The sequence below is a fragment of the Chlorocebus sabaeus genome, chromosome 20 (assembly GCF_047675955.1).
Source record: "Chlorocebus sabaeus isolate Y175 chromosome 20, mChlSab1.0.hap1, whole genome shotgun sequence".
Taxonomy (NCBI): Eukaryota; Metazoa; Chordata; class Mammalia; order Primates; family Cercopithecidae; genus Chlorocebus; species Chlorocebus sabaeus.
Window position 1 is genome coordinate 20,878,635 of NC_132923.1, and position 13,908 is coordinate 20,892,542.

Consider the following 13,908-nt stretch of genomic DNA (forward strand, 5'->3'; position numbering starts at 1 on the left):
CTCCCAGTGCTTTGGCTTCTGTCCCAGCTCTTCTCTAAAAGGTCACCTGTGACTTACCAGTCCTGAGATGAGAGGCCTCATGGGGGTCCTACCCCTCCTTGACTCCCTGCAACATTTGATATGACCACCCGCTCCTTTGTGACTCTGGAGCCATGACACCAGGAACCTTTCTCTCCCCGCATTTCTCCCATGGCTCCACTCTGCCTCCAGGGTAGGTGTCTTACTTTTCCTTCTGAGACAGCCAGCACTTGACCCTGTGGCTTTCTCTCACACTCGTCTCCCAAAGATGGCACCTGTCCTCAAGCCTTCACTTCTCATGCAGGACCTCTCCCCTGAGCCCTAGATCAGCACCTCCGGGTCTGGGATGGACTGCCGTGACCGTGAACTCTCTGGGTCTGAATCCATGCTGAGAAGCTTCCCCAGTTCTGTCATGCCCTCCTGCCATCACTGTGTGTCCTCCACTTCGTTTCCTCATGGGAGACCCTCGAACCATCATGCTTCCTCCCTCTTCTTTGATCTCTCTCCCTTCTCTCTCCAAAGCCAAAGGAAGACTTACCAGGTCTGACTGATTCTCAACTTGTAGCATCACCGGCTCAAGTCACTTTGTTTCCCACTGACACTGTCTTAGTCTGAGACCAGAGACATCTCCCACGCAGACTAGGACATCAGCCTCCCAACTGTGGCCTTTCCTTTCCACTCTCCTTTCTGTCTGCTCTACGCACTCAGATCCACTCTTGCCAAACACAACTTAGTCATATCACTCTCCTACTCAGACAACCCCAAATCAGAGCTTCCAGTCCTAGTAGTTAAATCCTTCACACTTTTTTTCTAGTGTGATTTTAACACAGGATGTCTTTCATCGCGCCGAATAAGCCCACTGCTCAAGTAGGTCAGCCTGTTCTCCTGCACACTCCTGCACATTCCCACCTGCAAACCTTTGCTTATACCACTTCTTCCTCCTGGGATGCCCTTGCAGCCCCCCTCCACCTATCCACACACTCCTCCTCCAAGGTCTAGCTGGCATCCCCTTTTCTAAGCAGCCTCCCTCTTCATTCATTTACTGAAGAAACTACTGGTTTTGTTTTTTGTTTTGAAATCTATTCTGTTCAGGTATTATGCTAGGTGCTAGAGATGGCATGGGAGAAAAACAGACATGGACATAGGGCTTATACGCTACAGCATGGACAATTGCTAGACAAAGAATCATGTAAATTAATGTGCACTTGCAACTGCGAAATGGTTGCAAAGGAAAAGCACAGGGTGCTATGATCAAGGGTAAAAAGGGAAAAATTGAGATTGGGAGTCAGGGAATCCCTTTGAGGAACTGACTTTTAAATGTAGACTTCAAGGAAAGTAGAAACCAGCAGACAGACAGGGAAAAGGAATTCTATTTGGAGTGAAGGGTGTGTGTAGAAGCAGAGCACGTGTTGGTGCCTTTGTGTGAATTAGAACAGGACATCCACGTCCCTGCAAGCAGCTGAATCTTCAACTGGCCTAGGGCTTGAGAGCACAGCTGAAGGAGGTGATCCTGTGCAAAGACCTGAACAAGCTTGATGTTTTGAGGAGCTGAAGACAATTGTATTAAGTAAGAAACAGAGTGACCCCAGATGAGGCTGGAGACAGGTGGGACAAAGAGTGCAGGACATTCGTGGCCAAGTTAGGGATTTAGGTTCATCCTGAGTGCATAGAAATTTAATATACAGTATTCATCACAACCCACTAGGCTCTGCAGGATTTGACCTCCCAGTTCACAAACTCTCTAAATCTTCATAGCTCTTATTTTTTTGTCCTATTCCTGTAGCACCTAGAGTTTTTTTTTTTTTTTTTTTTTTTTTTTTTTTTTTTTTTTTTTTTAGACAGAATCTCGCTCTGTCTCTCAGGCTGGAGTGCTGTGGTGTGATCTCAGCTCACTACAAGCTCCGCCTCCCAGGTTCACGCCATTCTTCTGCCTCAGCCTCCCAAGTGGCTGGGACTACAAGCACCGGCCACCACACCCCGCCATTTTTTATGTATTTTTCTTAGTAGAGACGGGATTTCACTGTGTTAGCCAGGATGGTCTTGATGTCCTGACCTTGTGATCTTCCTGCCTTGGCCTCCCAAAGTGCTGGGATTACAGGTGTGAGCCACCGCGCCTGGCCCTAGAGCTATTTTTTTTAATGAATTTCCTCCCTCATTAAATCACAAGGTCCTTGGAGCTGACATGTGTCTTACTCATTTTTGTTAACACAGTAGGTTCTCAATTAATAATTGTTCTCTTTCCATTGCAATACTTTACACTATGGTATTTCTGAATTGGAACAAGATCCAGAACCCTAGCCAGCTGTCATAATATTAAGAAGAAAATCTAATGTTTCCTAAGCACTTACTGCATGCCAAGAACTGTGCCAAGCACTTTACATGCATCATTTCAGTTAAATCATCAAAACAGTCCCATCGAATAGATATTGGTATTGTTCACTTTTTACACTGCAGTCACAGCACAGGCTTGTGGGCAAGTCAAAAATCCCGGTCTCTGATTCCAAGCCCTGTGCACTTAACAACTGGGCCATAGTATCCATGAGTCATTTATTCATTCGAACATGAGATCTACTTGGATCCACCCTGTCATTACAGGGGTAACAGTGGTGCAATAAATACCTACAGGGTACAATCTTTTAACAAGAGTAAAGCTATATTATAAATATCCTCTTCTTTCCTATTGAATTATGCATATTATTTACATAGAACTTTTTAGGCTGTGTGCAGTGGCTCATGCCTGTAATCCCAACAATTTGGGAGGCCAAAGTGGGAGGATCACTTGAGCCCAGGAGCTCAAGACTAGCCCTGGCAACAAAGCAAGACCTTGTCTTGATAAAACTTAGAAAATTAGCCAAGCGTGGTGGTGCAGGCCTGTATTCCCAGCTACTCAGGGGGCTGAGGTGGGAGGATTGCTTGAACCTGGGAAGTTAAGGCTTCAGTGAGCCATGATTGTGCCACTGCACTGCAGCCTGGGCAAAGGAGTGAGACGAGGTCCCAAAACAAAACAAAACCTTAAGGACCTTAAAAGAACTTTTAAAAAACGTTTTTTGTAATCAAAAGAATCAACAATGGTTAAAGCAAATCCTAATGTTTCTAGAAAGCATGAGCACTGACCAATGCCCAGAGGCTGAATATAACCAACCGATAAGAGACAACCCCATTCGCTAGGATGGACTATCTAAGAGGTAACTAACCAAACAAACAAAACCAGCAGAGAAACCGTTGTACATCAACAGGAGAAAATTGCAAACCTATCTGAAAAGCGTGCACTAGTTATCTGGGAATTTAGGAGATATATTGACTCTGCTTTTTTTTCTCATGTATGTAACTCTTTGTCACTGTATTTGATGACAATTGCCTCTAACTCCTTGGCTTACAAGGCCCTTGAACTTGTTAAGTACTTGGACCAATCCACCCATTCATCCACAAGTATGCTGAGTGTCTCCAAGAAACTGCAAGATACAAAAGAAGCACAAAACAGGGTCCTTCTTCTTATGGAGGAAAGAGTCACAATATAAGGACTATACACAACTCTAATGATTACCCAATAAGTGCCAGAGTACTATGCCCTTGTGAGGGGCTTTTGGAGTTCCAGAGAGGAGAATGGAGTGAAAGATGAACTGGAGCTGGGCTCTGCAGCCAAGGGTGGCCAGGGCTGGCAGTGACCTGAGAGTGCAGTGAGACTAGGCTGCAGGAGAGAAGGGAACATGTGAGCTGGAGATTTAGGGCCAAAGCAAAGGTAGAGGCAAGGCCAACCCAAATGTGAGAGGTAGACAGACTCCTGCCTGCCCCACTGGCCCAGCAGAGGCTCCTGGCTGCCATGTCAGGAGTCACCTAGAAAGTCCCAGAGTTTTACCACAGCCATTTTCCCCATCCCAGTCTCATTGCCATCTCAAGTGCTGCCAGCCCTGGCACCCTTGGCTCCCATGAAGGAGAGTTGCTAGGACTGACGGCAGTGATGACAGAACTCAAGTAGGCAGACTTTGGGTCTTATCAGCATGGGAGGCAAGAGTGATGGGAGTTCTGGAGGGATTTTGACTAAGGGTGCTGAAGAGGAGGTGGGAAAGTCTCAGCTAGGCATGGGATCCTGGCCCATGTGTTGTTGCCTGCTCTGTCTCTCCATCTATAGCACAGGACAGTGATTGGCTGTGTTTAGTTAACCAGGGAATCAGGAAAAAAGATTAGAGTTCATTTGAGATAGCACCTCCCACTCATAAATCTTCAAAAATCACATATAAATATCCATAAGATAACCAGAAGGCCATGCTTTACATGCCTATGAGAGGCACACATTTGGATCTGCCTAAAACCAAATAAAACATGGTAGTGCATACCTAGGGGAGATCAGAGTTAAATTCTCTGTTTAATTCTCAGAGTTAATTTCTTATTTTGTGTCATTGGTTATTCTTACTATTATGAATACTTCTCTCCTATGCCAAAGGTAGAGGGGCTTAAAGAGCCAAGCAGTTAGAAGAGCAGTGTGTCATGTCACTTTGGATGTGCTGACAACCATTTATAGCAGTGTTTTCCAGTGTGTGGTTTGAGATCTGCTGTGTTAGAATAATGGGGTGTGGTAGTGTGGTTTATAAAAATGTAGATTCCTGAGCCCCACCCAGGTCTATTTTCTACTCTCTTGTGCTGAGGCCCAGGAAGCCCCACTTTAGTCCCTGAGTGATTCTTATGCACACTGAAGTTTACGAACCACTGTCAGAGGCTCACGTACTAGGAGTAAGAAAACTTACGATACCACAAAGCCATGAGGTCCCATCCTTACTGACTCTGAATGATATACAAGGGAACATTTAACTTAAGATTTTGACAGCACTAAATAGAACACAGGGGGCTTATGTTGGAAACCAGAAAAGTCATTAAAAAATGACCTTGTCTAATAGATTAAATGCAATAGAGTGAAGTCAAGTGACTTGCAGAAATGTTGGTCTGTTTAGGCACTGCAGAAAATCTCGAGATGAGTCATGCATAAACACTGATGATGCCTTTCATCCTAAGTTTTGCCTAGTTCCAGCCAAAATAAAATAAATAAGAGAAAACTGAATGAGGGGTGGGGGTGGGGGTGAGGGTTGGTTCAATTGCTACCTGCCATTCTACACCCACCTCCCAGGCCCCAACCACCAGAGGTACTCCTCGGGGCTGTTCTTGGTGCTTCTGCTCACAATCCTTGCTCTTCAAGGAATGGAAATGGTTAGAAACCAGAGAGAAAGAAAGAGGCTGGGAACAGATGAAAAAGTCTGGGAGGGAAGAATGAATATGCAAAGAAAAACCTCAAGATGTTCAGAAGAGGAGCTCTGAAGGAGAAGACACAGATACTGGGAACAATGAAAGGAAGACATAAAAATGAAGAAGATATGAAAGAAACAAACATAGAAAAGAAAGTAGAGGGATTCATAGTATGAGTTGTAGAGCCTAACAGACCCAGGGTCAAACTATCAAGAAGACAATAAATCCTAAAGGTTTCTGGACCAAAAAATAGAACTGCAAAATACGCAAAGCAAAAACTGATAGAAGTGAAAGGAAAAATGAACGAAACTCTAAGATTGGGAAACAAACAAAAAATTTAAGAAAACAAGATGTTCTTATCACTCCTATTCAAGATAGTGCTAGAAGTTCTTACCAGTGCAGTAAGGAAACATAAATAAAATGGCATGCAGATTAAAAAGGAAGAAGTTATTTGCAGGTGACAAAATTGTCTACCTAGAAAAATCCCAAGGGATCTACAAAACAAAAACTCTTAGAACTAATAAGTGAGTTTAGCATTAAATTAACAAATTAATTATATATCTATAAACTAGCAATAAACACATGGACATGAAAATTAAAAATACAATACCATTTACAGTAGCTGAAATAATTTAACTGATTAGATATAAATCTAACAAAACTTGTGCAAGACTTGTAGGCTGAAAACTATGCAATGTTGATGAAAGAAACCAAAGAAGATCAAATAAATGGAGAGGCATACCATATTCATGAATTGGAAGACTCAACATAGTAAATATGTCACTCTTTCCAAGTTGATACACAAGTTGATTAAGTTGATTTAATGCAATTCCTACCAAAATTCTAGTAAGATTTTTTTGTATGTATAAACAAGATTATTCTGGAGTTTATACAAAAATGCTGAAGGACTAGTACAGTTAAAGCAATTTAGAAAAAAAAAAGAATAAAGTGAAAAGAGATAGTCTACCTGCTTTCAGGTATACTTGATCCTAGCTACTGCAATCAAGACTATGTGGTGTTGGCAGAGGAACAGACATATAGAGCAATGGAACAGAATCGAGAAACCACAAATAGACCCACATGAATATGCCAACCGATTTTTGACAAAGGAACAAAAGCAATTGAATGGATGAAAGACAGCCTTTTCACCAAAAAGTGTCAGAACAGTTGGACATCTATTGGCAAAAAAAAAAAAAAAGGAACCTCAACCTATTTTAAATTTGACTCAGAGTGAATCATGAACTTAAATGTAAAATGAAAAGCCATAAGACTTTTAGAAAAAAATAGTAGAATTCAGGATCTGAGGCTAGACAAAGAGTTCTTGGACTTAATATCAAAAGCACAATCCCTGAATGAATAAAGTGATCAACTGGACTTCATCAAAATTGAAAATTTTTGTTCTGTGAAAGATCCTATTAAGAAGATGAAATGATTAGGATATTGAATGTTCTCAACACAAGAAAGTGATAAATATTTGAAATGATAGGCATGCTAATTACCCTGCTCACTATACATTATATGAATAAAAAACATCACTGTGTACCCTATGGATATGTACAATTATTATTTGTCAAATAGAAAAAGAAGATGAAATGACACACATATAGAGTAAAAAAATTACTTGTAAACCATATATCTGAAAAAGGACTAATATTAAAAAAACTCTCAAAATTCAACAACGAAAAAGCAATCCAGTTGAAAAATGAGCAAAAGATGTGAACAGTCATTTCATAGAAGAGAACATACATACAACAAATAAGCACATTTAAAAATGCTCAACATTATTAGCCATTAGGAAAATGCAAATTAAAACCACAATGAGATAGCACTACATACCTGTCAGAATGACTAAAACGAAAAATGGTTATGCTACCAAGTCCTGACAAAGACGTGGAAAAACTGGATTATTCATACCTTGCTCATGGGAAGGTAAAATAATACAGCTACTCTGAAAAACAGTTTGGCAGCTTCATTTAAAAACTAAACATGTAACTACCACACAACCCAGTAATTGTACTATTAGACATTTATCTCAGAGAAATTAAGACTAATATTTAACTCAAAAACCTATACACAAAAGTTTATAGCAGCTCTCTTCATACTAGCCAATAACTGAGAACGACACACATATCCTTTAACGAGTGAACGATTGAACAAACTGTGGTACATTCATACCATACATTGCACTCAGCAATAAAAAAGAAAAACAGCGTATTGATACATGCAACAACCTAGACAAATCTCTACATAATTATGCTGAGTGAAAAAAGTCAGTCTCAAAAGGTTACATACTATGTAATTCCATTTACACAACATTCTTGAAATGACAAAATTATAGGAATGGAGAACAAATTAGTGGTTGGGGATGGGGACACGAAGCAGTGGGTGTGACCGTGAAGGGCAACAGAGGGATCCTTGTGGTGATGGAAATGTTCTGTATCTTAACTGTATCAATGTCAGTACCCAATTTGTGACATCGTACCTCCGTTTTGCAAGATGTTACTGTTGAGGGAAACTGGATAAAATGTACAAGATATCTGTATTATTTCTCACAACTACTCCATGTTAATCTACAATTATCTGTTTTTTAAAGTTTAACTAAAAAAAGTAGTATGAGTATTTCATGATCTGTCTGGTAGCATCTCCATTCTGTTTCTGTTTCAAGTCCCTATTCAAACAGATGGCAAGAATTAGGTCTCAGTCCTGAAGTAAGCAAGTATTCCCTACTTGCTCACTCTGCGTTTCAGGAAGCTTAACATAATGCCAATCTTGTGCTTGGTGTCATCATCTATGCTGGTGTCTACCCAGAGAAGTTTTCAGCTACCTGTCCATCTAGGACACTGCTGCATCCCCCTGGCCTTTGAAGTCAAACCCCTGACCCCTGATACTCTACAAGTCTTAGTGTGCTTCAGGGAACCTTGAGAAGATATCTCAGGTCTATTCACTCAATGGGCATTCCTACTTCACAAGCCCAGGAGTGGGGGAATTGAGGGCAATGCTTGGATATTGAGGACATAGGCCCCCTTTTTTCTTAGGTCCTCTTGTGTTCCCACTCTACTCCAGGTACATTTGGCAGCTAGAGAAAGGCTCAGGGTCCCTTGTCAGGCACCCATGCTTCCTTCCTGATTCTTCTTTCTCCTGATCCAGGTTTTATCTACTCTGAGGGCAGAAACTGGTATGTGACAGTGGATATACTCTTCCAAATTTTCTCTCTTAGGTCTGCTCCTCAGATTTTCCCTCCTTGATTCTCAGCATTCTTCTGAATCATCCTTCTCCTGAAGGGACAGCAGTACATTTCCTCTGCTGCTGCTCGACTTGGTCACATAGTAACAGAAAGTATAGAGGAAAACCCTTCTGTTGATACATGAGGATAGTAATTCGGTAATATTTTGTACCATCTTTCTGCCCTTAGCATGCTCATCTTTCCATTTGTTTCTTCAGCTTGTGGCTCAGGTCCTTGAACATAAAGCTATAGGCTTTGTGATGGTGGATGCCAAGAAAGAAGCCAAGCTTGCCAAGAAACTGGGTAAGTGTGATTTTTGAGATACTGTATGTGGGAAAGAAAGGAATGTGTCTTGCAAAAGGAAAAGTCCAGTTGCAATTATTCTTGCATAAGCAGACTCTCTTTTAAAATATATAAAATGATCCTGCATACCTTCATCTTTGGTTGGAGAAGGGTTTCATAAAAGTAAATATAGGCCTGAATTGAATAATTTCACATTAATCATGTAAGAGATTGTTGTATCAGTACAATGAGGAGGGTTTCTTCCTGGAGAAACTAATGCTAAAGAGTTAAGTTTTTATTTTTGGATTCTAAAGCAAGCTAAAAGGCCAGCTTCTCTTAGCTCACCACTGTGGTGATCTCTCTGAGAGAGTTAAACATTCTCTTCTTTCATCACATATTATTTCGTTGCCTTGCAGCTGAAGCAGCCAACAAAAGATAGCATTAATAGTAATAATGCCAGGGTAACAGTGCTTTTTAAATTTAAGGCTAAACCCCAGCTGGGCATTATCACCAAGGATGAGAGGGAGGACATAGGTGAGGTACAGTTAAGTGACCGCACAATGGAAGTTGTACTCTCTAGTGTCGATATGTCAGGCTTAAGTACAGTGCACTTTAAGATTCACAATGCTGTAATCCCAAAGAGAGAGAATATAGATAGCTCCTCTGGTTTTCTTTTTCTTTCTTTTTTTTCTTTTCTTTTCTTTTTTTTTGAGACATGGTCTCACTCTGTCACCCAGGTTGGAGTGCAGTGGTATGATCTCGGCTCACCGCAACCTCTGCCTCCTGGATTCAAGTGATTCTTGTGCCTCAGCCTCTTGAGTAGCTGAGATTACAGTCACACGCCACCACGCTCAGTTCATTTTTTTGTATTTTTAGAAGAGACAGGGTTTCACCATATTGCCCAGGCTGGTGTTGAACTCCTGACCTTGAATGATCTGCCCGCCTTGGCCTCCCAAAATGTTGGGATTACAGGGGTGAGCCACAGCTCCTGGCCTGCTCCTCTGATTTTCAAACACCGACACACATGTACTGCCCATTTGGCTTTTTCTCCATGACCAGTGAAGAATGGCTATTAAAAAAAATAGCGGGTTATAAAACAGGATCTTTGAAGAAAGGTTAATTGGATTTGGAGTGGTAAGTACAGAAAAAAAAGAGATTAGTGGTGGTTCAATAAATACCTTCAGGTACATAAAAGTCCATTATCCTGGAAAATTACAGACAACTGTTTTCTATTTTATTTTCAAGCAGACCAGTATTTTTTTAAAAAATGATTTAAATTATAGGAAACTATTTAGGTTAGACACAAGGAAGAATTCATGACTATAAAATTATGATGAGTTATTAAGAATGTCTGGGCACTTGAGGAGGCCAAGGGCAGAGGATTGTTTGAGCCGAGGAGTTTGAGAACAGCTTGGGCAACATAGCGAAACCTCATCTCTATAAAAAATTTAAAAATTAGCTGCGCATGTTGGCATGTGCCTGTAGTGCCAGCTACTTGGGAGGGCTGGGATGAGAGGATGGCTTGAGCCAGGGAGGTCAAGATTGTTGTGACTTCTACCTGCATGATTGCACCACTGCACTCCAGCCTGGGCAACAAGGTGAGATTCTGTCTCAAAATAAATGAATGAATGAGTAAATAAATAAATAAAAATAAAGAATGCCTGGGATATCTGTTTCCCTGGAGACATATTAAGGGATATTTTTCTCCCTTGAGTATGGGAGCAAAATATGTTAAACTCTTTCCCTGGAGTCAAAGACAGTTTAATGGCTGGGCGCGGTGGCTCACACCTATAATTCCAGCACTTTGGGAGGCTGAGGCAGGCGAATCACAAGGTCAGGATATCGAGACCATCCTGGGTAACACAGTGAAACCCCATCCCTACTAAAAATACAAAAAAAATAGCTGGGCGTGGTGGCGGGCACCTGTAGTCCCAGCTACTCGGGGCGCTGAGGCGGGAGAATGGCGTGAACCCGGGAGGCAGAGCTTGCAGTGAGCTGAGATCACGTCACCACACTCTAGCCTGGACGACAGAGCAAGACTCCGTCTGAAAACAAACAAGCAAACAACAACAGTTTAATGAGTTCTGCCTCCTTCCCCAGCAGTCTCTTGATTCCTCTTCTGCCTTCCCATTGGTTTAATGAGAAGCTGAATTTGGGAGAATTTCCAGAAAATTTATTGAGAGAAAAAAACTAGTGTCCCAGTGATCTAAAAATTTTGGATGGACAAGCTGAGCAAGTATACATAAAAATAGACTAGGAAAGAATATGATGGGGCTTGATACACTGAAACAAGCTCAGTTTGGAAGAGTTGGGGCAGGTTCTTTCTGGTTATTTGATCTCTGGGCATTTACAGGACAGTGGAGGTATTTTGTGAACCTGCTCCTTCATCTTCATTCCTCTTCCATTTGCCTTATTTTGGCCTCTATCAAGTTGTGCCTGAACAATTGCAGTAGCCTTCCTACTGTGGTTTTGCTTAAGACAGAATCCAACAGCAGGACACTGGATGATGTTCCCTAGGGCACCTTTTGAGATCGGCCATCACTGATATCAAGAAAATCTGGCAGGGCCAGACACAGTGTCTCATGCTTGTAATTTATATATGTATAAAACAAGCATGTAATTATGTATATATTATATTATTTATTATAATATATATTATATAATTATATATTATATATAATAATATATACAATATAATATACATTATATGTTATATAATGTATAATTTTCATATATAGAATATATAATTTTTCATATATATGTGTGTATATATGTATGTGTGTGTATATATGAAAAATTAGCCTGCATAGTAGCACATGCCTGTAGTCTCAGCTATTCAGGAGGCTGAGGCAGGAGCCATGATCATGGCCCTGCACTCCAGCCTGGGTGACAGAAGGAAACCTTGTCTCCAAGAACAAACAAACGAAAAGAATACCTGGCACATTGCTCCTTTTGATTTACAAATGGTGCCTTCACCATTTCCCACCTATGTGCCAAAGGCTCCTTACACCTCATGGATGCCTTGGGACACAGCAGGTGGCAGTCCAGCCTTCCTGTCCCTGGAGGTGCTGCAGAAGAGTTCATTTGGAGAAAAGTTTCTCCAGCTAATAGAGTTTTAAAACAGTCTAAGGAATTAAGGATGGCATACAATTGGACTAAATGCCAGTTTTGGCTATTTAACATTCCTAAGGAGAAAAATGCATTTTTCCAACAAGTGTTTGTTAAGGTACACAACATCAGACCAAGGGTGCTAAAGGGCAGCAAAATAAGAAGATGCTGAGCCTGTCCTTGCAACATCTACTGGCCAACTGGATAAAGAAGATGTGTGGGATTCAACTGGAACAGGAAAGCAAGCTGTCCATCCTGGTCACATACATTAATGGGTTGCTGATGTGCACAGGCTCTGTACAAGGCACTGGGATACCAAGAAGACAATGATCCTACCCTCGGAGAACTCACTGTGATAGTGAAGACCTGTAAATTGAGCTGAAGAAAGATCAATAATGGCATGATCTCAGTGAGATTAAAGTGACCTTTCTTTAGAAAAATGAATCCTAAGCTGAGACCTGAAGAAGCTAACCAAGATGGAGGTCATTCCAGGCTTGGGGAACAAGGAATACATAAGTCTAGAGAATAATGCTCCGTGACTTTTCCTTTACTCACCTTTCCATATAAGCACGTGGGCAGGAAGCAAAGGGAGTTGCACAAGGGACAAGAGAGCAGTTTTCAAAGGAGTACAGGTCTACCCAAGGGAGAATGAAAGGGATAGATTTGGAACCAGATTTTGGAGGGACTTTAACGCAAGGCTAAGGAGTCAGGTGGGCAGTGGTCATCTTTGATAAGGAGAATGACATGGGATCAGCTGTATCTTGTATCTTTGGAAAATTAAAGCAGTGATGGGGTGGAGAATAGACTTTTCTCTTAAGTCAAAATCCAGCTAGAATTGTTCTTGACTATTTCCAATTAAATGTCCACTTCAGGAACTCTTCTAAAGTGTTATTTCAAGGCAACTGCTTCTTGGGTTAATGCTAGTTCCATTAATCCTGACCCCACTGTCACCCAGAAACCCCGAGCCAGACCTCAGCCAATGCAAAGGCTCTTCCTATGTCAGGATGACCTTCTCTGTGGGCCTCTTTGTTTCTTACAGGTTTTGATGAAGAAGGAAGCCTGTATGTTCTTAAGGGTGATCGCACAATAGAGTTTGATGGCGAGTTTGCAGCTGATGTCTTGGTGGAGTTCCTCTTGGATGTAAGCATGTATACATGGTGACACTGCATGGAGCTGCCTCTGTTCAAATATAGGGAGAGGTAGAACCCCAAAGAACAGACAAGCTGGAGAACCTGGCCTCGTCTGTGACAGGTTTTTCAGGATTCACAAAAAAACTAAGGAGCACCTATATTGCACTCTACTGGGAAGCTGATCTTTAAGTCACCCTAGAAACTGTCGGGAGCAATGTAGTAATAATATGCTAATTCTCTTACCAGTTATACATAGACATCTATTGAAATCTCCTTGGCTTTGCTCCACTGCTGCTGAAGAGGAGCTGGGGAATGTGGAGAGAGAGGGGGCTAAGCAGCCACCTGAAGAGAGAGGAGGGATGGGAGTACCAATCAGCCAGGTCACCCTGAGTTAGCTACCCTCAGAGCAACATGGAGAAGTGGCAGAGCTAAAGAGACCCCCAATATCACACTCATTTTCAGCCATGGACATAGCACACCCTCATATCCATATGCTCAGACAAACAGAGGAATAAACATTCTAAAAATATTTCATCCATAGATAAACTCACACTTTCAGTAACCACTGTGAAGTTCAATGCTTTGAATACACATTCTTGCACAGATAAAGAACCTAGTGTTCAGCATCCATGCCGACAATTCCTTATCTACCAGCCAGTACCCAGTGGTCTATCACTCTTTCTCTACAGTGTCAAAAACCAGAGGGAAGGTCAGAAGTGGGTTGGAAGCTACTCTTACCAAAAAAGGTGCCATCTCATGACCCACCGTGCTTGGCCATCTCATTGACTCACACCCACAAGCCCTAAAAAAGTTGAGGGGGTGACAGAACAACTCTGGGACAGCATGGTTCTGCCCCAGCTTTATCAGCTAGGAGGAGGCTTTTGGAAATAAGACTCTAACTGCTTCAAACAA

General features: G+C 41.6%; 1 protein-coding gene across 1 annotated transcript in view; it reads left to right on the plus strand.

Annotated features, from left to right (window-relative positions):
* The window catches only part of CASQ2 (calsequestrin 2), a 70,789-nt gene that overhangs the window by 16,184 nt on the left and 40,697 nt on the right, over positions 1-13,908 (plus strand). Inside the window, exons 2-3 of the mRNA XM_007977450.3 lie at positions 8,695-8,779; positions 12,906-13,006. Coding sequence (XP_007975641.3) covers positions 8,695-8,779; positions 12,906-13,006 — 186 coding nt within the window. The remainder of the gene's footprint in view (positions 1-8,694; positions 8,780-12,905; positions 13,007-13,908) is intronic.